This window comes from Cervus elaphus, chromosome 12, assembly GCF_910594005.1.
Source record: "Cervus elaphus chromosome 12, mCerEla1.1, whole genome shotgun sequence".
Classification (NCBI taxonomy): Eukaryota; Metazoa; Chordata; class Mammalia; order Artiodactyla; family Cervidae; genus Cervus; species Cervus elaphus.
The window spans coordinates 29,499,717-29,524,058 of NC_057826.1; the positions used below are offsets into that span (position 1 = coordinate 29,499,717).

Here is a 24,342-nt window from a genome sequence, read left to right on the forward strand (position 1 = left end):
ATTATCCTTATTTTATAGATGAAGAAACAGAATCACAGATGCTGCAACTCATCAGTGATAGAGTGGAGGTTTAAACCCAGGCAGTTCTGCCTCCATAATTCATGGTTTTAACCACTGTGTTATACACTGACTTGTCTAACTATTTTTCCCAAATCATTTTATAACTTAACTCCCTTATGAAACAATCTGTCATGGCTGGCTTTTCATTAAGACTAAAATTTTGTGACTGCTTTCAAGATCTTGGGGACAGTTTAGCATCAAGTTTAAGAACTTGGACTTTGAGTCTGTGTTGCTACATTCAGATCCCAAGTCTGGCACTTATATTCTTTCAAGCAAATCATTTAATCTTTCTATGCTGTAAAATCCTCTTCTATGAAATGGAGGTGATAGTAATAATGGTAGCTATCTCAGAGGGTTATTTAAGGAATAAGTAAATTAATGATGATGGAAATACATAGAATAGAGCCTGACAGTATATGCTTAAAAAGAATTCTTTATTATCATTTCATAATTGATTATTATACTTTGTTTAATATTATTCTCCACCCAAACCATAGGTTTTGTTCTCCATAGGTTTGACACTTCAATAACTACTTCCTCCTTTTTCCTGCTATGCTAATTCTTACCTTTATGACATAGTGCCTATGGTGCTTACCAGTCTGCAATATTTGATAATATGTAGTTAACAATTTGATGATTTCTTATTTCTCTGTATCAGAAATAGAGATACGGCTACTGAGAGTCAAACCCAAAAGGACTCCCCTGGATTTTCTTTTTTAATGAGTTATACTTCTCGATCCCCTGGATTGAATTTATTTGATTCTTCTGTATTTGATTCGGAAATCGCATCACATCAGGTACTATGAGAAGCTCGTTTTATTTCTAAAAAATTGTTCACTTGGACCTCAAAAAGTTTAATTCTTTAATGTCAAAGTTTCTTGAAGCAGTGTACAAAACAGAGACAATTTATTTTTTTAAAAATTTTATTGAAGTATAACTGATTTACAATGTTATGTTAATTTCTGCTGTTAATTTTTGCTATACAAAGTGATTCAATTATACATATATATTCTTTTTCATATTCTTTTCCATTATGTTTTGTCTCAGGATATTGAATATAGTTCCCTATGCTATACAGTTAGACCTTGTTGTTTATCCATACTATATATAAAAGTTTGCCTTTGCTAATCCCAAACTCCCAATCCTTCCCTCCCCTTCCAGTCTACCCTTGGCAACTGCAAGTCTGTACTCTATAATTTTGTAGATACATTGATTTATATTGTATTTTTAGATCCCACATGTAAGTGATATCATGTGGTATTTATATTTCTCTTTCTGACTTACTTCGTTTAGTATGATAATCTCTAAGTCCATCCACGTTGCTGCAAATGGCATCATTTCATTCTTTTTAATGGCTGAGTAATATTCCATTTATATATAATATATAACACACCTTTACCCATTCATCTGTGAATGGAAATTTAGGCTATTTTCATGTCTTGACTATTGTAGGTTGTGTTACTATGAACACAGGGGTATATGTATCTTTTTGAATTACACTTTTGTCTGGGTATATGCCCAGGAGTGAGATTGCTAGTTTGTATGGCAACTTTATTTTTAGTTTTTTTGTGAAACCTTTGTACAGTTTTCCATTGTAGCTACATCAGTTTACAGTCCCACCAACAGTGTAAGAGGTTCCCTTTTCTCCACAGCCTCTCTAGCATTTGTTATTTGTAGACTTTTTTAATGATGACCCTTCTGACTGGTGTGAGATAATTTCTCATTATAGTTTTGATTTGCATTTCCCTAATAATTAATAATATTAAGCACCTTTTTGCGTGTGCCTGTTGGCCAACTGTGTGTCTTCTTAGGAAAAGTGTCTGTTTAGGTCTTCTGCCCATTTTTTTGTTTGGGTTGTTTGTTTTTTTGTTGTTGAGCTATATGAGCTGTATGTTTTAGAAATTAAGCCTTGTTGGTTTTATCATTTGCACATATTTTCTTCCAGTGTGCAGGTTGTCTTTTCATTTTGTTTATGGTTTTCTTTGCTGTGCAAAAGCTTATAAGTTTGACTAGCTCCCATTTGTTTATTTTTGTTTTTATTTCCTTTGCCTTGGGAGACAAGAAAACATAGGTGCAATTTATATCAGAGACTGTTTTGCCTGTGTCCTCTTCTGGGAATTTTATGATGTTTTGTTTTATATTTAAGTCTTTAAGTCATTTTGAGTTTATTTTTGTATATGATGTGAAGGTGTGTTCTAAGTTTGTTGATTTATGCAGCTGTCCAACTTTTCCACCACCACTTGCAGAGGTGGTTTTTAAAAGATTCTGAGTATTAATAGTTTAAAAAAGTTCCCCCATTGTCTTTATGCTTTTAACTTCAAGTGTCTCACATTGATTCTATTTGTAAAAACAGAATCTCAGGATGCAGTGATTTGAAGTGCAGTTAAAGGCAGTTTAAAAATTAGTTTGGCTTTATAATTATAAACAAGCTTCACATATTCTCAGTGTGAAAAAATTTTCAGGTAATTAGTTGGTCTTTTCCTCTCCATGTGTATGTAGAAGCAAAAACTGACAGAATTAAAGAAATAGACGAAAACAAATTTAGAGATTTTTAACACCCCCTTCTCAGCAATTGATAGAAATAGACAACACAACCAAGAAATATCTTACATAAAATCCAAACAACCCCATCAACCCCCTGGACCTCATTGACAGTTGTAAAACTCCACATCCAACAACTGCAGCATATTTATTCTTTTCAAGTGGTGATGGTACATTCACCAAGATAGATAGATCATATTCTGGGCTATTAAATGGTTCTTAATAAATTGAAAAGGATAGAAATCATGTAGAATATTTTCTCTGATCTCAGTGAAATTAAATTGGAAATCAATAAGATATTAGGAAATTCCTGAATATTTATGCCATGGATCGAAGAATAAATTAGAAAATATTTTTAAATGAATTATGAACATTCAGCATATAAAAATCTGTGGGTTCCTTCCAAAACCAGAACAAAATAACTAAATAATTAATAGAAAAGAAGAAAGGTTTGTCATCAGTGACCTAAAGTTCTACCTTGAAAAGCTAAAAAAAGAAGGTAGACTCAAAGTAAGTACAATTAAAAATAAGAAAGATAAGTCACTGAAATAGAAAACAAACAGTAGAGAATATTAGCACAGCTAAAGTTGGTTCTTTGAAAAAAACTAACAGAATTTATAAACTTACTAGATTGATAAAGAAAAAGATTAGACAATTTACCTATATAAGGAATGAAAGAGAGGATATTATTATAGCTTCTACTTATTTTAATGATAAGACAGTATTCTGAAATAGAAGACTGGTAAGGGGAAATTCAGTTTATACATATTAAAATATCCTATAAACCTTCAAGCAATCAAAATAGTGTGATAATGGTACAAGGATTGAATGATTGATCCATGGCATGGACAGTGTCTTGAAACAAAAGAATTTAGATTGTGGATGAATAGGGCCACAAATTAGGAGGGATAAATTGGGCATTTGTTGTACGTGTGCACAAGTAGATTCTATGTGCTTAGTTGCTCAGTCGTGTCCAACTCTTGGCGACCCCATGGACTATAGCCCCCAAGGCTCCTGTCCATGGGATTCTCCAGGCAAGAAGACTGGAGTGGGTTGCCATTTCCTTCTCCAAGATGCTATAGACACATTAAATTTTAAAATGTTAACTATAAAGTATTTCAGAAGAAATATAGGTAAGTATTTACCAGATCTTAGGAAGAAGAAGGAGTCTCTAAAGCATGAAAGAGTGGAAGAAGAGGCAAAAGAAAATAAAAATGGTTTTGGTTTGGTTACATAACAAAATTTTTATATGTCAAAAAGTTTTAAAGGCAAAGCAATAATGTGATATAAAATATTTGCGATAATATGACAAAGAATTAAGATCTTTGTTATGTAAACATCTTATATGTACCAGCAAGAAAATTACTGCCTCATTAGAGATATGGACAAAGTCCATTTGGTGAATAGGTAATTCACTGACAAAGAAGTTCAAGTGACTTAAAAAAATCTCTGGGAAAAACAACTATCCTTATTAATTGTCAAAATATATAAATCTGTGCATAATAATATTTATTCAAGTGTGATTTATATTAGACAAAGAAATAGAAACAATCTAAATGTTTAAACAGAAGAATGTTTGAAACTATATGTTATGTCCATATAGAGGAATATTAAAATGCCTTAAAAGGAATAAAGTTTTAGAAGAATAGTTACATGGAAAAATGCTCATAATGTAATGTTAAGAGGGGAAAAAAGAGAAAAGAAAACTATATTTAATGATCATAGTTTTTGAAAAGCCCATTTTATAAAGAAAACAGATTCTTTTGGCAGCAAAAGTTTATTTGAACTGACATGAAGCTATCAAACTGTATTATTTTATTATACAATACAACCTGGTTTGTAAAAGGCCTTTAGAATAAAACAAAGTTAATTAGAATTTTAGGTTATATTAATATTCCAAAGTAGGAACTATCATTGGTACAATATGTATTGCCTATTAATATTTTATATATTTCCAGAGTCAAATCAATAAGCCTTATTTTAATACATCAATGATAGTTTTAAAGATAGATCTCTTTTTAACTGTAATCATATTCTATATAGAACGTTGCCATTTTGTCTACTCTAATTGTGCTTATTAGAAGAACTAGGCTTTGGAGTCTAATGTAAATGCTATACTTACTGTTCTACTGATTTCATGAGTAATATTTAATGGAAATTATTTTTCAGTTTAGTGAACGTTATTCTTCAGGAAATTTAAATCCTCTCTCATCACAACAAGAAATTGGTAAGTGATTTGAAGTTGGCTGTATATAAAACTTTCACCATTTGTGTTTAGCTTGTCTCTGATTTTCTTAGGTACTTAGTTAATATTCTTTAAAAATTACTGGTACTTCTGCACCACTCACTAATTATTATTTTTAGCCATTTATCTTCTCTCACTTCTCTCACTCTACCAAAACTTGCTTTTTCCAGTATTATTAATGACTTCAGTTCAGTCAGCTCAGTTGCTCAGTTGTGTCTGACTCTTTGCGACCCCATGGACTGCAGCACACCAGGCTTCCCTGTCCATCACCAACTCCCAGAGCTTGCTCAAACTCATGTCCATCAAGTTGGTGATACCATCCAACCATCTCATCCTCTGTCATCCCCTTCTTCTCCTGCCTTCAATCTCCCAGCACCAGGGTCTTTTCCAGTGAGTCAGTTCTTCGCATCAGGTGGCCAAAGTATTGGAGCTTCAGCTTCAGCATCAGTCCTTTCAATGAATATTCAGCATTGATTTCCTTTAGGAGTGACTGGGTTGATCTCCTTGCAGTCCAGGGGCCTCTCAAGTGTCTTCTCCAACACGACATACAAAAGCATCAATTCTTTGGTCCTCAGCTTTCTTTATGGTCCAACTTACATTATTTGGTGTTAATGACCTACCAATTATCAAACATTATGAGTATTTTATATTTATTATCATATTCAGTCTCTTCACAGAATTTAATATAGTTGAATATTCTTGTCTTCCTTCTGGAGTTTCTGTATTTCTTCTTTTTAAAAACATTTTTGGCAATAGCCTGAGGCATGTGGGACCTTAGTTCCCCCAGCAGAGATCAAACCCGAGTTCCCTGCATTAGAAGACAGAGTCTTAACCACTGGATTGCCAGGGAAGTCCCTGGATTTCTTCTTATCTTGCTGGGGCTTACTTTTTATTGAATTTTTTTCTTCTTTTATCTCTTTATTAATTCATTTATTCAACATATAAATATATATGTATATTACATAGATAATATAGTTGATATCCCTGGAAGAGGGCATGGCAACCCATTCCAGTATTCTTGCCTGGAGAATTCCCATGGACAAAGGAGCCTGGAGGGCTACAGTCCATGGGGTCACAAGGAGCTGGACATGACTCAGTGACTAAGCACAGCACAGCAGCATACTTGATGTCAGATACTACTTCTGGTCATAATGATAGAATAGTGGACAAAAATGCAAAGTTCTCACAGGGTTTATTTATGTTCTAGTGGGAGAAGTTGAAAATAGACAACCATTATATGCCAGGTAATGCACTAAAAAGAGTTGATTTGGGTTTGAATTGGCAGCCAGACTCATGTGTCACAAATTTTATTCTTAGGTTTAATTAGTTTTATAGAAAGATATGGTATAGGTGATAACAGCATGTACAGCACCTTTGTCTCATTGAGAGACTCACTAGCTACCAAAATAATAATAAACTTTCTTTTGCTACCTTATCCACAAGGGACATGTAAAGCCACTATGAATAAGAGGAATGGCACGGGTAAGTCATCTTGACACACAAAAGCAGCAGGCTCAGGTTCCCACCAGTCTTTTAATACCATTCTAGTCATGAGGCCCAAAGCCTTTGTATCAGCTCACAGTTCCTCTAATTAAGGTATCATCCCACCCAGTAGACTAGGCAGACACATCATTCTACATTTACCATAATTCTGTATTTTCTAACAAAACAGTGCTATGAGGAGTCAGACTCCAAAGTCATTCTTCCAGGTGGGCCTGGATAAGCATGGGCTTGATGTTAAATCTAATCACTTGTAGGGATAAGTATTTTGAAGAAAAGTTAAGCAGAGTAAGGGAAATAGGGAGAATTTGGATTGGGAAAATAGTTGCTGTGTTATGAGAGAATCAGAGAGGGCATCACTAAAAGGCAGCGTTTGAGCAGAGACCTGAAGGAGGTGCAGGTTCTAGGCACAGGTGCAGAGACCTTGAGATAGGACTATGCTCAGCATATTCATTGAACAGCAGCTAAATTGATATGATTAGGATAAAATAAAGAAGGAAAAACCAGTAGGAAATTGAATCAGAGAAGTTGGAGGGAGAATACACCATACTAGACCCTTAGACCATTTAAGGACTTTCAGGGGCAGGGTTTCTGTTTGAGATGGGAAGCTATTAAAGAGTTTTCAGCAAGGACTGAAATGATCTGACAGGTTTGTTTTTTTTTTAATTGGAGGCTAATTACAATATTGTGGTGGTTTTTGCCATACATTCACATGAATCAGCCATGGATGTACATGTGTTCTTCATCCTGACCCTCCTCCCACCTTCTTCCCCATCCCATCCCTCAGGGTCATCCCAGTGTACCAGCCCTGAGCACCCTGTCTCATGCATTGAACCTGGACTGGTGATCTATTTCACATATGATAATATACATGTTTCAATACTGTTCTCTCAAGTCATCCCACCCTCGCCTTCTCCCTCAGAGTCAAAAAGACTGTTCTTTACATCTGTGTCTCTTTTGCTGTCTCGCATATAGGGTCATCGTTACCATCTTTCTAAATTCCATATATATGCGTTAATATACAGTATTGGTGTTTTTCTTTCTGACTTACTTCACTCTGTATAATAGGCTCCCGTTTCATCCACCTCATTAGAGCTGATTCAAATGATTCTTTTTAATAGCTGAGTGATATTCCATTGGGTATATGTACCACAGTTTTCTTATCCATTTGTCTACTGATGGACATCTAGGTTGCTTCCATGTCCTGGTTATTGTAAACAGTGCTGCAGTGAACAGTGGGGTACACGTGTTGCTTTCAATTCTCGTTTCTTCGGTGTGTAAGCCCAGCAGTGGGATTGCTGGGCCATATGGGAGTTCTATTTCCAGTTTTTTAAGGAATCTCCACACTGTTCTCCATAGTGGCTATATTAGTTTGCATTCCCACCAACAGTGTAAGAGGGTTCCTTTTTCTCCGTGCTCTCTCCAGCATCTATTGTTTGTAGACTTTTTGATAGCAACCATTTTGACCGGTGTGAGATGGTACCTCATTGTGGTTTTGATTTGCATTTCTCCAATATTGAGTGATGTTGAGCATCTTTTCATGTGTTTGTTAGCTACCTGTATCTTCTTTGGAGAAATGTCTGTTTAGTTCTTTGGCCCCTTTTTTAATTGGGTCACTTATTTTTCTGGAATAGAGCTGCAGGAGTTGCTTGTATATTTTTGCGATTAATTCTTTGTCAGTTGCTTCGTTTGCTATTATTTTCTCCCATTCTGAAGGCTGTCTTTTCACCTTGCTTATAGTTTCCTTCATTGTGCAAAAGCTTTTAAGTTTAATTAGGTCCTAAAGTATTGCTTGGCTACTTTATGGAGAAACAGACCTTATGGAAGTGTGAGGGAAATCAGGGAGATTTATTAGGAAGCTATTGAAATAATACAGGTGAGAACTGATAATGGTGAGGTTGAAGTCAGTGGATGTGGTGAGAAAAGGACAGATTTTAGTTATTAAAATTTTATAGTTATTTAGTTTTTAGTTTTAGTTTAGTTACATAGTTAAAGAGATTTTAGTTATATAGTTTTCTGAAGATAAGAGTTGTTAAGGATTTGCTTATGGACTGGATGTAAAGATTAAGAGGAAGATGGATGATGTCAAGATTTTGATATGAGTAATTGTAAGAAGAGAATTAACATCTATTGAAATATGGAAGGCTATAAAAGTTAATTTGAGATTGCCAGTGTCTTATACAGTGTTAGCCACTCAGTCATGTCCAACTCTTTGCGACCCCATGGCGACCCCATAGCCCGCCAGGCTCCTCCATCCATGGAATTCTCCAGGTAAGAATACTGGAGTGGGTTGCCATTTCCTTCTCCAGGGTATCTTCCCAACCTAGGGATCAAACCTGGGTCTCCCGCACTGCAGGCAGACTCTTTACTGTCTGAGCCACTAGGGAAGCCCTTGAGATTGACAAGAGTTTAATTTTAGAAGTGTTATCATTGAAAAGTCTATAGTAGATATTAAGTGAAAGTAAATGGGAAATTTTATATTTGAATCTGAAATTCAGTGGGGTGAGACATATGTTTTGGAATTGTCATAAATGGTTATTAAATACCATAAGACCAGAATGAATCTGCCAATTGTAGACATGCTTTAAATGCCTACTATCTAAAATATTAAATCTGTTTACATTCTCCCCTTTGACTCTTTCATTCATTTGACACTCATTCACTTTAGCATTTTCAAATATTTTAATACAGGTGATGACCAAATTCATATCTTCCCTCCTGACTTCTCCCAATTCTCTTAAACTCCCATATCTTACTTTTTTAGCCTCCCCCTAAGTTTTATTGAGATAAAATTGTCATACACTACTTAAATAAAAGTTTAAGATGTGTGACATAATGATTTGATGTACGTATATTGTGAAATGGTATCCCACAGTAAGTTTAGTTAGCATCCATCATCAACTTAGACACAATAAAAATAAAATTTTTTTCTTCACCATGAGAACTTTTAGGATTTAATACCTTAAGAATTTTCATATATATAGCACAACAATGTTAACTATGGCATCATGTCATTCTATCCCTAGTACTTATTTATCTTATAACTGGAAGTTTGTACTTTTTGACATCTTCACCTCTGGTAACCATTAATCTGATCTCTTTTTCTGTGAGTCTGGTTTTCTTTTCCAATTTTTTAGATTCCACTTATAAATGAAACTATATAGTGTCTGACTTATTTCACTTAGCATAATGCCCTCAAGGTCCATCCATGTTGTTGTAAATGACAGGATTTTTTCCTTTTTTATGCTGAATAATATTCATATGTCTATATGCATTTTTAGATATCTGATGATTTCTTTATCCATTCATTCATCAGTGTACATTTAGGTTATTTCCATGTCCTGGCTATTGTAAATAATGCTGCTATGAACATGGGGGTGCAGAAATTTTTCCAAGTTAGTGGTTTGTTTCTTTTGGATATATTCCCAGAAGTAGAATTGCTGGATCATACAGTAATTATAATTTTTTTTTTTAGGAACTTCCATACTAGTTTCCATAGTAGCTTTAGCAGTATATAAACCCAACAACAGTGCACAAGGGTTCCCTTTTCTGTACATCCTCACCAACATTTGTTATTTCTTGACCATTCTAACAGGTATGAGATGCTATTTCATTGCATTTTTAACTTACATTTCCCTAGTAACTAGTGACATTGAACATCTTTTGATGTTCTTGCTGGCCATTTGTATATCTTCTTTGGAAAAATACCCATTCAGACTGTTTGTCCATTTTTAATTGAATTACTTGTTTGTTTGCTGTTGAATTGTATGAATTCTTTATATATTTTGGATGTTAACCCTTTATTGGCTATATAGTTTACAAATATATTTTACCATTTTGTAAGTTGTCTCGACATTGTTGATTATTTCTTTTGTTGTGCAGAAGTTTTTTCTTTTGCTTGTGCTTTTAGGTGTTATATCCAAAATATTATTGCCAAGACTCAAATCAGGGACCTTTTTTCTTATGTTTTCTTTTAGGAGTTTCATGGTATCCAGTTTTAAATTTTAAGTCTTTACTCTGTTTTGAATTAATATTTGTGAGTAGTATAAGTGGTGTACTTTCATTCCTTTTCATATGAATATCCTATTTTCCCAGCGCTGAAGAGGCTACCTTTTCTCCACTGAGTATTCTTGGCTCCTTTATCAAATATTAGTTTTATATGCTTGAGTTTATTTCTGGGCTCTCAGTTCTGTTCCATTGATCTATTTATCTGTTTTTATATGCCAGTACCATTATGTTTTGATTACTATAGCTCTGTAGTATAGCTTGAAATCAGGAGTGCAATTCCTCCCTCCTTATTCTTTCTCAGGATTACTTTGGCTTTTCTTTTGTGGTTCCATGTAAAATTAAAAATTTTTTTCTACTTCTGTAAAAACAGTCATTAGAATCTTGATAGAGAGCACACTAAATTTATAGATAGATTTTGGTGTATTGGCATTTCAATTAACAATGTTACTTCTTCCAATCCATGAACACAGGATACCTTTCCATTTATTTTTGTCTTTAATTTTTTTTACCAGTGTCTTACAGTTTTCAGAGTAGATGTTTTTTACCTCTTTGGTTAAGTTTATTCCTAAGTATTTAACTCTTTTGATGTAAATTGCAACTTTATTGAATTTATTGATTAGATATAACAGTTTTTTGTGGAGCCTCTAGAATTTTATATATATATAAAATCATGTCATCTGCAAATAGAGACAGTTTTGCCTCTTCATTTCCAGTTTTGAGGCCTTTATTTCTTTTTCTTGCCTGAATGCTCTGACAAGGACTCTCAATACTGTGTTGAATGGGAGTGTTGAGAGTAAACACCCTTGTCTTGTTCCTGATTGTAGAGGAAAAGCTTTCAATCTTTTATTATTGTGTATGATGTTAGCGGTGGATTTATTGTATAATGGCCGTTAAGATGCATTTCTTCTATATCTGTTTTAAGAATTTTACCATGAATGGGTTGAATTTGTCAAATGTTATCTCTGCAACTACTGAGATGATCATTTGATTTTTTTCTTTCATTCTATTAATGTGATATATCACAATGATTGATTTGTATACATCAAACCATCCTTGCATCCTAGGAATAAATCCCACTTGAGCATGATGAGTGATCCTTTTTAACATGATGCTTAATTTGGTTTGCAAGTATTTTGGTGAGAATTTTTGCATCTGTATTCATCAGAGGTATTAGTCTGTAGTTTTTTTTTTTTATGGTAGTATCCTTTTCTGGCTTCAGTATGAAGGTAAGCTAGCCTCGTAAAATGTGTTTGAAATGTTCCATCTTCTTTGATTTTTTTTTTTTGAAGAGCTTGAGAAAGATTGATATTAATTCTTCTTCAAGTATTTGGTAAAATTCACAAGTGAAGTTATCTGATAGGACTTTATTTGTAATTATATAGTTGATATCTCTTTATATCTAAGATATCTGTTGACATTTAAAACAGCATATCTGAAATCAAACTGGTTCTCTTTCTGATGTACCTGATGGTATCTCCATTTTCTAGTTGCTAAGACTCAGAACATCAGTCATAATTGTAACTTTTTTCTGTGCCTGTGACTACATTCAACAAGTCATCAAGTTGTGTCAGTTTTCTCTCTGAAATACTTTTCTTTCCTATTTTCATTATATGGAAATAATTAAATTTAAGACTCTTATTATCATTCACTTGGGCTATTTCAGTAACATTGTAATTGGTCTTTTTATCCTTTTAACTTACTTAGAGATCATACCCCAGTTACTCTTCCTTATGCACAGCATTGACCATCTCATTGCCCTGGTTAAATACCTTTAATGTATCCCCTAGAGTAGCAAATTATGCTCCCATTTTTCTAACCTAGCTCCTAAGCCTTTTCTCCTATTAAAATAATTTGTGCTTTGGTTATACTGAAGAACTCACTGCATCCCTAGTTTGCCCACACTTTTTTACCTGCCTTTTCTTCCTGAAATCCTCAACTTCCATCTCTTTCTAACAATCTTTTCAAGACCAAGACTCTTCCATAAAACCTTTTATTTTCCCCTTTGACGTTCCATTCCAAAAAAAATGTCTTCCTAAAAGGAACGAGATGAAGAATATTTTCTAAACTATAAAACTTGGGGCCCTGGTTGTCTAACAGTAAGTAAAGAAGATATTATCTGAAGACTGAGTTACTTAGTTTATGAAAACTTCCCAGATCGACAAGATGGGCAGCAGTTGGAATTGACTTTCCATTCAGTTCAGTTCAGTTCAGTCGCTCAGTCGTGTCCGACTCTTTACGACCCCATGAATCGCAGCACGCCAGACCTCCCTGTCCATCACCAACTCCCGGAGTTTACTCAAACTCATGTCCATCGAGTCGGTGATGCCATCCAGCCATCTCATCCTCTGTCATCCCCTTCTCCTCCTGCCCCCAGTTCCTCCCAGCATCAGGGTCTTTTCCAATGAGTCAACTCTTTGCGTGAGGTGGCCAAAGTAGTGGAGTTTCAGCTTCAGCATCAGTCCTTTCAGTGAACACCCAGGACTGATCTCCTTTAGGATGGACTGGTTGGATCTCCTTGCAGTCCAAGGGACTCTTAAGAGTCTTCTCCAACACCACAGTTCAAAAGCAGAGTTTTGTTGTTTAGTTGCTAAGTCATGTCCAACTTTTTTGCAACCCATGGACTGTTGCCCGCCAGGCGCCTCTGCCCATGAGATTTCTCAGGCAAGAATACTGGAGTGGGTTGCCATTTCCTTCTCCAGAGAAAAGCAAAGTAGCCATATTTAATTAGTTGATTTCTAGATATGAGACCACTGTGCATCCTACTACAAATTATAAATTTTTAAGACATTTTTCTGAATTTTTAGTTGTTATATAGAAATAAAAGTTATTTTCTATTTTGAAAATGCTCTCTCCTTTACTTTTCTGATTCTCTTTTTAAAATACATTTTCGTACCTGTACTATTATTATGCTGTAATTACTTATGAATATATACTAAATCTTTTCTAATCATAGGTTCTTTGAGGGCAGGACTCTGTTTTATTCACCTTTGAATTCTCCCCAGCACCTGGACTACACAGTAATCTTGAATAGTAATCTATTATTTTATTTATAGTGATCATTGTTTTATGAATACTTCATATGAACTTCTTCTGAAATTAAAATAATGTCAGACTCATTTTTTTCAAAGGGAGATTTAAGATTTTTAGTTCTTCCTGGATCTTTAGCTATGTTATTTTCTTTTGTTTAAGTCTTACGTATGTATACTAAAGTCAGTGGAAAAATGAAGCGAGAAAAGGAAAGAGGAAGAACTCAAGATCAGTCTATCCATCTCTCCATCCCTCTATCCATCCATCCACGCACCCAACCTATTGCTGTTGGATCAGCTTTACTTAGGGTAAAGTAACCGAGATATTTGAAAATATATAAAATTTCAAAATGGCACAAAGTGAATTGTTTTGCTTAATATATTAATTGAATTGGTTCTCTGTGGAAAAAATATAGATGTTTTAAAAGACTTATTTCAAATAAGCCTTTGGATTGCTATACATTTTAAATTGTTAAATAAGACTCTTGAGAATCCCTTGGACTGCAAGGAAATCCAACCAGTCCATCCTAAAGGAGGTCAGTCCTGGGTGTTCATTGGAAGGACTGATGCTGAAGCTGAAACTCCACTACTTTGGCCACCTCATGCGACGAGTTGACTCATTGGAAAAGACCCGGATGCTGGGAGGGACTGGGGGCAGGAGGAGAAGGGGACGACAGGATGAGATGGCTAGGTGGCATCACCGACTTGATGGACATGAGTTTGAGTAAACTCCGGGAGTTGGTGATGGACAGGGAGGTCTGGCGTGCTGTGATTCATGGGGTCGCCAAGAGTCGGATATGACTGAGCGACTGAACTGAACTGAATTAAAATTATAATTAAGATATTGAAATTTTATTTTACAATTATAGTCTTAATATAATGAATGAAAAACAATATTTTTCTTTAATGGCGGTTCTTGGAATCATTAACCAAATAATTCTTTATGAATGTGATTGAATATGAAGTTGATTTCAAAAGTTCCTTTTTAAACTATAAAACTCTTTTCATTGTTCTGTCAATTTCCTTGAACAATGCCATGAAAAGTATGTTGTAGTTACTCAATAAATAATAGCTGAATAAACCTAACTTATATAGTATGTTTCAGATCACTAGATCTTTCTCCATTCTTTTTCTATGATTTTAGTATCATTTATCATCTCTTCCCTGAGTAGCGCCATTTCTAAACATTTTCCTATTCCAGTCTTTCTTATTATCTCTTGAGAAATTCTTACAAAGCAGTTCAAATCTTGTCATATCTTTGCTTGAAGACTTTTAATGAGTTCATCTTATCTACCAAATAAAGTACAGATTCTTTAGTTGGAAATGAATTCATTTCCAATGAATCAATGAATTCATTGATTTCCAAGCTCATCTTTGTTAATTCCATTTTAATAACTCTCTGTTATTTCTCAATGCTTCTGATAAGTTGAATTAATTTGTTTCCCCCATATTTCTTATGCATATCTATTTCTGTTCCTCTGTGCTATTCTCTCCATCTGAGATTTTTTATTCCTTTTTCTACCTTATACACTAGCTTTCATGGTGGCTTAGATGGGAAAGAATTCAATGCAGGAGACCCAAGTTCAATCCTTGAATTGGGAAGATTCCCCTAGAGAAGGAAATGGCAACCCACTCCAGTATTCTTGCCTGGAGAATCCCAGGGACAGAGGAACCTGGCGGGCTACAGTACATGGTGTCACAAAGAGTTGGACACAACTGAGTGACTAACACAACACTCTTTATATACTTGAATTAAAATTACATCAAAGTAGGGTTTAAGTTTGAAACTGTTTAACCTTCCATAGTGCAAAAGACTAAGCTTTGCACATAAGAGGAAAACTATTAAATATCTGATTTAATGTTACCCTATTTATTGTATGCTGTATCCTGTAATTTGGTAGGTTGTACAAGTTATGTAACATAAATTGCATGACATTGTAATATTTATCTTCCTCAGGAAACTTATTTGGGAAACCAGAAAGAGAAGATGCTTTTACTTTTTCTTTTCCATCAGACTCTTCAACTCATACATTTGGAGCTGGAAGAGATGATTTTAGTTTTCCGTTTTCATTTGAACAGGATCAAAACTCAGCACTTTCTTCTGTAAAAGGGTTTTCATCTTCCTCACAAAATACCACACAATTTACTTTTTTTTGAACTAGTTACTGATTTATTGAATTATTTTACTGCTCTGCAATTATCTAGGGCATAAATTTATGTTATTAAACTATGAAGACCACTTTTTTTTGTTGATTAAAGAAATAATGGGTTACCATAGTAACATTATTTGATTATATTGATTTAACATTGAAGGAAATTAAGCCTGTGTCATCTACATTTATTTTTATTTGCAGCATTAGCTATCATTATTTATTTTGGTTTCGATTTTGCAAGCTATGTTCCTTGAGAACCTATGCTTCACTGCTACAGTAAAGAGAGTGATATTTTATAAAGATCTTGAATAATTTATACTATTGATATTGAATAAAATGTTATTTTTTACAATACAACAAAAATTTAAATACTACTCATTATTCTAAGACAGTATCTTTAATAGAAGAAAATTAAATGTGAATGGAGTAATTTATGAAAGTTGGATGGCTGCATTAATGGTGATACTGTTAACATTTATTTTTGCTTAAACCTTTTTGAAGAACATTTAAAACTTTGATGCCTGTCTTCAACAAAAAATTCACCTTTATGTTTTTATGTATTCATAGTATTTGCTTGTCAATCATTTATATAGCTTAAATGAAGATAATTGAATTTTGATGAAATTGTATAAATAAAATTACTCAATATCTTTGTACCTGTGCTTTTAAAAATTAATTGAAGTAATAAAGAGTCTGATTTCATAATTTGATCTGTGACTGCTGAAAGATTTTGAGCCTCACCTGTTTTCTTCCCCTCCTGCCCCACATCTGGTCAAGCTGGTAAGAAAGCCCAGGAGTTTCCTCCTTTGGTATCAATGGAATATTCAAAACCATGTATAGGAACTTTTGTCATGGCCTATCCCTAACTGCTGTAAAAACCCAAAGCTAGTATCTCCTTTCTCTGCCATTTTCAGACTAGGTTTTCAGATTGAGTCTGTTCTCCTCAGAAAATGTTATTCTGTAAGTAATAAGCCTTGTCATACCTTTTTGGAGTGTGTGGTGTCATCAGTCTCAATATCCAAACCAAATTTTGGGTGAAAATCAATCTTGCTTTTTCAGGATGTCGATATATATCACAATTGCAGTAACTAAACCTTCCCAAACTTTTTAGAAGTCAAAAGGATGGTATTACTAAGGGTAGAAAGAATTTAAGGAAACTTTGGACTGTTTTAAAAATCTTCAACAGCTGGTTGAATGATGAAAATTTCAGTTAAAAAGCTGGAATTTTTCTTTTTATATCAACTATTAATTTTATTGTGTATGATTTAATTAATTGGTGGTTTTGACATAATAAAGACACTAACTATATATGAGAAAGGATAAAAATGTAACTGGCTTGTGACTTAGTAAGAGGTTCAAAACTGGTTTTAGCTTTGAGCAACACACTGATGGCATGGTTTATTTTTACTCTTAAATAGAGAAATGTCTAGCAAGCAAGTATGGTTAGATTTACCATATAAAGGTAAAAGAAATGTTTTTAAAGAATCCACACTGTGTGTGACATTTTGAGGACATATAAAATTGCTGAAGATATAGTATTTAAATTTTTAAAAATATTTATTTATTTGGCTTAGTTGAGCATGTGGGATCTTTGTTGCAGCTCTTGTATTTCACTCCAGTTGTGCACAGGCTGTCTCCCGGCTGTATGTGGGATCGTAGTTCCCTGACCAGGGATTGAACTGTGTCCCTGCATTGGAAAGCAGATTCTTAACCACTGGACTGCCAGGGAAGTTCCCAAGTCTTTATACTTAAGGAACTTAAAATTTAGTTGAGGAGACAAAGTATAGGAATCAATATAGCATATTAAAACAAAATAGTTAATAATCACATTCTATAGCTTATAACTTGGTCTCTGCAAGGGAAGAGATTAAGGGCTCAAGAAACCTTTCTTTTGTAATTCTGTCATCATGGACTGGAAAGCCTGGGAAGAATTCATTGAAGAGGATGTGAATTAGGATTTTAAAGTTATGTAGATTATAAAATTATTTCTTAGAAGGTTACCTATTTTTAGTTTTACATTTTTTATTGCCTAATTTTAGTTGCTAGTGTTTAGTACGATTTCATTAAATGCTTGTTGGGTTTATAGGATTGATATGAATTTGTAAAGGAGGCAGTGAGGACTTTCTATGTAAGGGAAACAACATGAGCAAAAGAAAAATGCAATCACAAATTGTGTGGAGGAAATTAAAGAGTAAGTATATACAAATTGTAAAATTTTTTTTTGGTTTTGTGAAAAATGCCATTGGTAATTTGATAGGGATTGCATCGAATCTGTAGATTGCTGTGGGTAATATAATCATTTTCACAAACTATTTGTTAAATATATCTTTCAATTTCTTTGACCTATGAATTATTTAGAAGTGCATTGTTTAATTTCAAAATATTTAAAGTTATGTAAATATTTTATTTTACTGACAATATGATTGCATTGGGATTATTTAACATTTGATTTCTATTCTTTTAAATATGAGTCTTCTGTAGCCCCATGTATATGTGCTTAGTCGCTCAGACTGTCCAACTCTTTGCAACCCCATGGACTGTAGCCTGCCAGGCTCCTCTATCCATGGGGATTCTCCAGGCAAGACTAATGGAGTGTGTTGCCATGCTCTCCTCCAGGGGATCTCCCCAACCCAGGGATCAAACTCATGTCTCCTGCATTGCAGGTGGATTCTTTATCATCTGAGCCATCATATAGTTTCTTTGTAAACAAATTATGTGTATTTAAAAAAAGTGTATATTTGGCAGTTGTTGGGTGTAAGGTAGTAGTCTTATTAGTTAGGTCAAGGTGTTTTGGTGTTGTTCAGATCATCGTTATCTTTGCTCTTAATTGCTAAGAAAAGGCTAGTAAAAACCATGACTGGATTTTCCCTGGCAGTCCAGTTGTTAAGACTTTGTCTTCCAGTGCAAGGGGTGAGAGTTCAATCCCTGGTCAGAAACGAAGATCTCACATGCCTGGTGGCCATAAAAGTCCAAAACATAAAACAGAAGCAGTATTGTAACAAATTCAGTCTCTGCACATACTCCCTCTAATAGTCCCATATGATACTGTGGCTTTTTTCTCTTTGGTCAGAATGAAGTTGAGAAATGTGTGCTTTTAGGTGAGCACATTACCTGGGGTTTTATTACTAAGAAGAGGAAACTAGATACTGAGAAGTAATTAGTCCCATATTATGTGGTTTTTGTTTTGCTTCTTTGTTTATATAATAGCAAATTTTAGGACTTGATGACATGTATTCTCCTTTGCTCACCATATTTCATAGTATATTCCTGGGTACATTTATTTTTATGCTCAGGTATGTCTTCCAAGAGTGTTTCCCAAGATGATTCTTGAATAGTAAACCTTCTGAGGTCTTTTATGTCTAGGAACATCTTTATTTTTCTCTTTTATTAATTTTTAAAACTCAAATTTCTTTTTTTAAAAAATTGAAGTATAATTGACCTACAATATTATATGCATTTCAGGTATACAACATAGTTTTGGTGTCTATGTACATTATGAATTGATCACCATGATAAGTCTAGTAACTTCTACTCATCATACAAAGTTATTAACAGTATTATTAACTATATTCCTATGTTCATTATATCTCATCTCTGTGACTTATTTTATAACTGTAAATTTGTACCCTTTGATCCCCTTCACCCATTTTGCCCACTCATTCTCCTTTCTGGCAATCATCAGTTTGTTTTATCTGTATCTGTTTCTGTATTTTGTTTTTTAGATTGCATATACAAGTGAAATCATACAGTATTGTCATTCTATGTCTAACTTCTTTCACTTAACATATTGCCCCCTAGGTTCACTCATGTTGTTGCAAAGGGCAAGATTTATTTCTCTGGAGTTATGTTCCATTGTGTATATATATATATACACACACACACACACAAGGGAACATTGTGTGTTCCACATCTTTCTTATCTGTTTATCAGTGATACTTTAGGTTGCTTCCATATCTTATCTATTACAAACAGTGCTGCAGTGAATATTGGGGTGTTTTCATTACCTTTGGGTGTATACCTAAAGGTGGAATTGCTGGATCATATGGTAGTTCTATTTCAATCTTTTCAGTAACCTCCTTATTGTTCTCCATGGAGGCTATACCAATGTGCAGTTTCACCAAAAATACACAAGAGTTCCTTTCTCTCCACAGCCTTGCCAACACTTGTTATTTCTTGTCTTTCTGATAATACCCATTGCAAAGTGTGTAACATGATGTCTATTTGTGGTTTTGATTTGCCTTTCTGTGATGACTTGAATGATACTGAGCATATTTTCATGTGTTTCTTGATGATCTTTATATCTTCCTTGGGGGAAAAATATCCTCTGTCCATTTTTAAATTGGATTTTTTTTATATTGAGATGTGTGAGTTCTTTATATATATTTGATACTAACCCCAGATCAGATGTATCATTCTGTTCAGTTCAGTTCAATTGCTCCATTGTGTCTGACTCTTTGTGATCCCATGGACTGCAGCACGCCAGGCTTCCCTGTCCATCACCAATTCCTGGAGCTTGCTCAAATCTTGTCCATCAAGTTGGTGATGCCATCCAACCATCTCATCCTCTGTCATCCCATTATCCTCCAGCCTTCAATCTTTCCCAGCATCAGGGTCTTTTCCAATAAGTCACTTCATTGCATCAGGTGGCTAAAGTATTGGAGCTTCAGCATCAGTCCTTCCAATGAATATTCAGTGTTGATTTCCTTTAGAACTGACTGGTTTAATCTCCTTACAGTCCAAGGGACTCTCAAGAGTCTTCTCCAACACCGCAGTTTAAAAGCATCAATTCTTCGGCACTCAGCTTTCTTTATGGTCCAACTCTCACATCCATACATGACCACTGGAAAAGCCATAGCTTTGACTAGACAGACCTTTGTCCATAGAATAATGTCTCTGTCTTTTAATATGCTGTCAAAGTTGGGCTTCCCTGGTAGCTCAGGTAAAGAATCTGCCTGTAATGCAGGAGACACAGGTTCAGTTCCTGAAACAGGAAGATCTCCTGGAAAAGGAAATGGCAACCCACTCCAGTATTCTCGCCTGGGGAATCCCATGGACGGGGAGCTACAGTCCATGGGATTGCAAAGAGTTGGACATGACTGTGAGACTAACTCAACTCAGGTTGCTCATAGCTTTTCTTAAAAGGAGCAAGTGTCTTTTAATTTCATGGCTGCAGGCACCACCTGCAGTGATTTTGGAGCCCAAGAAAATAAAATCTGTCACTGTTTCCATTGTTTCCCCATCTATTTGCCATGAAGTGATGGGACCAGATGCCATGGTCTTAGTTTTATGAATGTTGCATTTTAAGCCAATTTTTTCACTCTCCTCTTTCACTTTCATCAAGAGGTTCTGTAGTTCCTCTTTGTTTTCTGCTATAATGGGTGGTGTCATCTGCATATATGAGGTTATTGATATCTCTCCTGGCAATCTTGATTCCAGCTTGTGCTTCATTCAGCCTAGCATTTCGCATGATGTAATCTGCTTAAAAGTTATATAAGCAGAGTGACAGTATACAGTTTTCCTTTCCCAATTTGGAACCAGTCTGTCATTCCATGGCCAGTTTTAAATGTTGCTTCTTGACCTGCATACAAATTTCTCAAGAGGCAGGTAAGGTGGTTTGGTATTCCCATTTCTTGAAGAATTTTCCACAGTTTGTTGTGAACCACACAGGCAAAGGCTTTAACATAGTCAATGAAGCAGAAATAGATGTTTTTCTGGAATTCTCTTATTTTTTCCATTTTCCAAAGAATGTTGTCAGTTGATCTCTGGCTCCTCTGTCTTTTCTAAATCTCACTTGAACATCTGGAAGTTCTCGGTTCACATACTGTTGAAGCCTAACTTGGAGAATTTCTACATTACTTTGTTAGCATCCAAATGGCGCAATTATGCAGTAGTTTGAACATTCTTTGGCATTGCCTTACTTTGGGATTGAAATGAAAACATCTTGTCCAGTCTTATGGGCACTGCTGACTTTTCCAAATTTGCTGGCATATTAAGTGCAGCACATTCACAGCATTATCTTTTAGGACTTGGAATAACCCAGCTGGAATTCCATTACCTCCACTAGCTTCATTTGTAGTGATGCTTTCTAAGGCCCATTTGACTTCACACTCCAAGATGTCTGACTCTAGGTGAGTGATCACACCATCGTGGTTATCTGGGTCACGAAGATCTTTTTTGTATAGTTCTGTGTATTCTTGCCACCTCTTCTTAATATTTTCTGCTTCTGTTATGTCCATACTGTTTCTGTTCTTTATTTTGCCCATCTTTGCTTGAAATGTTCCCTTGGTATCATAATTTTCTTGAAGAGATCTCTGGTCTTTCCCATTCTATCGTTTTCCTCTATTTCTTTGCATTGATCACTTAGGAAAGCTTTCTTATGTCTCCTTGCTATTCTCTGGAACTCTGCATTCAGATGGATATATCTTTTCCTTTCTCATTTGCCTTTCACTTCTCTTCTTTTCTCAGCTATTTGTAAAGCCTCCTTGGACAACTATTTTGCCTTTTTGCATTTCTTTTTCTTGGGGATGATTTTGATCATGGCCTCCTGTACAATTTTATGAACCTCTGTCCATAGTTTTTCAGGCACTCTATCTATCAGGTCTAATTCCTTGAACCTATTTGTCACTTCCACTGTATAATCATAACAGATTCAATTTAGGTCATACCTAAATGGTCTAGTGATTTTCCCTATTTTCTTCAATTTAAGTCTGAATTTGGCAATAAGAAGTTCATCATCTGAGCCACAGTCAGCTCCCCATCTTGTTTTTGCTAACTGTATAGAGCTTCTCTGTCTTCAGCCACAAGGAATATAATCAATCTGATTTTAGTATTGACCGTCTGGTGATGTTCATGTATGGAGTCGTTTCTTATGTTGTTCGAAGAGGGTGTTTGCTATGACCAGTGTGTTCTCTCGGCAAAACTCTATTAGCCTTTGCTCTGCTTTATTTTGTACTCCAAGGCCAAACTTGCCTGTTACTGCAGGTATCTCTTGACTTCCTACTTTTGCATTCCAGTCCTGTATGATGAAAAGGACATCTTTTTTAGATGTTAGTTCTAGAAGGTCTTGTAAGTCATCATAGAACTGTTCAACTTCAGTTCTTCGGCATTAGTGGTTGGGGCATAGACTTGGATTACTGTGATACTGAATGGTTTGCCTTGGAAATGAACAGAGATCATTCTGTCATTTTTGAGACTGCACCCAAGTACAGCGCTTTGGACTCTTCTGTTGACCATGAGGGCTACTCCATTTATTCTATTGGATTCTTGCCCATAGTAGTAGATGTAATGGTCATCTGAATTAAATTTTCCCATTCCGGTCCATTTTAATTCACTGATTCCTAAAATGTCGATGTTCACTCTTGCTATCTCCTGTTTGACTACTCCCAATTTACCTTGATTCACGGACCTAACATCCAGGTTCCTTTGCAATGTTGTTCTTTACAGCTTTCAACTTTTCTTCCATCACCAGTCACATCCACAACTGGGCATTGTTTTTGCTTTGTCGCAGCCTCTTCTTTCTGGAGCTATATCCCCATTCTTCTCCAGTAGCATATTGGGCACCTACCAACCTGGGGAATTCACTTTCAGTGTCATATCTTTTTGTCTTCTTATAGTGTTCATGGTGTTCTCAAGGCAAGAATGCTAAAGTGGTTTGCCTTTCCCTTCTCCAGTGGGCCCTGTTTTGTCAGAACTCTCTACCATGACCAGTCCATCTTCAGTGGCTCTACATGGCATGGCTCATAGTTTCACTGAGTTAGACAAGGCTGTGACCCATGTGATCAGTTTGGTTAGTTTTCTGTGATTGTGATTTTCATTCTGTCTATCCTCCAATGGATGAGGATAAGAAGCTTGTGGAAGCTTCCTGATGTATCATTGCAAATATCAATTTTGTAGGTTGCCTTTTTGCTTTGTTGATGGTTTTCTTCATTGTGCAAAGTTTTTTAGTAGTTCCATTTGTTTATTTTTGCTTTTGTTTCTCTTGCCTGAGAGATCCTAAGTATTTCTAAGTCTAGTATCAAAAAGAGTACTGCCTATGTTTTTTTTCTGGAAGTTTTATGGTTTCAGGTCTCAAATTTAAGTCTTTAATTCATTATAAGTTTATTTTTGTGTATGATGTAATGTCTAAGCTGATTCTTTTACATGTAGCTGTCCTGTCTTCCCAACACCATTTGTTGAAGAGGCTATATTTTCTCCTATTGTATCTTCTTGCCTCCTTTGTTGTAGATTAATTTGACCAGTATGGGTTTATTCCTGGCCTATTAAGTTCCATTGATTTATGTGACCATTTTTGTTCCAGTACTGAATTGTCATTATTACTGCAACTGTGTAGTATAGTTTGAAATAGGGAACATGACACCTATACCTTTGTTCCTTCTCAAGATTATTTTGGCTATTTGGAGTCTTTTGTGTTTCCATGCAAATTTTGAAATTATTTATTCTAGTTCTGTGAAAAATGCCAGTGGAATTTTTATAGATGTTGCACTGAATTTGTGGATTGCCTTGGAAAGTATGGTCATTACAGTATTGTTTCTTCCAACCCATGAGCACAGTGTATCTTTCTATCTTTATCTTTAGTTTCCTTCATTGGTATCTTATAATTTTTGAGTATAGGTCTTTTACCACTTTGGTTAGACCTGTTCCTAGACTTTTTGTTCTTTCTCATGCAATTGCAAATAAAATTATTTCCTTAATTTCTCTTTCTGATAGTTTGTTATTAGTGTATAGAAATGATTTTGGTGATATTGAGCAACAGATTTCTACATATTAATTTTGTATCCTTCAACTTTACTGACTTCATTGATGAGTTCTT

The 24,342-nt window shown here is 35.0% G+C and overlaps 1 protein-coding gene across 1 annotated transcript in view; it reads left to right on the plus strand.

Annotated features, from left to right (window-relative positions):
* The window catches only part of C12H14orf39 (chromosome 12 C14orf39 homolog), a 49,850-nt gene extending 34,313 nt beyond the window's left edge, over positions 1–15,537 (plus strand). Inside the window, exons 15-18 of the mRNA XM_043920370.1 lie at positions 425–430; positions 719–857; positions 4,771–4,828; positions 15,338–15,537. Coding sequence (XP_043776305.1) covers positions 425–430; positions 719–857; positions 4,771–4,828; positions 15,338–15,537 — 403 coding nt within the window. The remainder of the gene's footprint in view (positions 1–424; positions 431–718; positions 858–4,770; positions 4,829–15,337) is intronic.
* Positions 15,538–24,342: the final 8,805 nt, after the last annotated feature.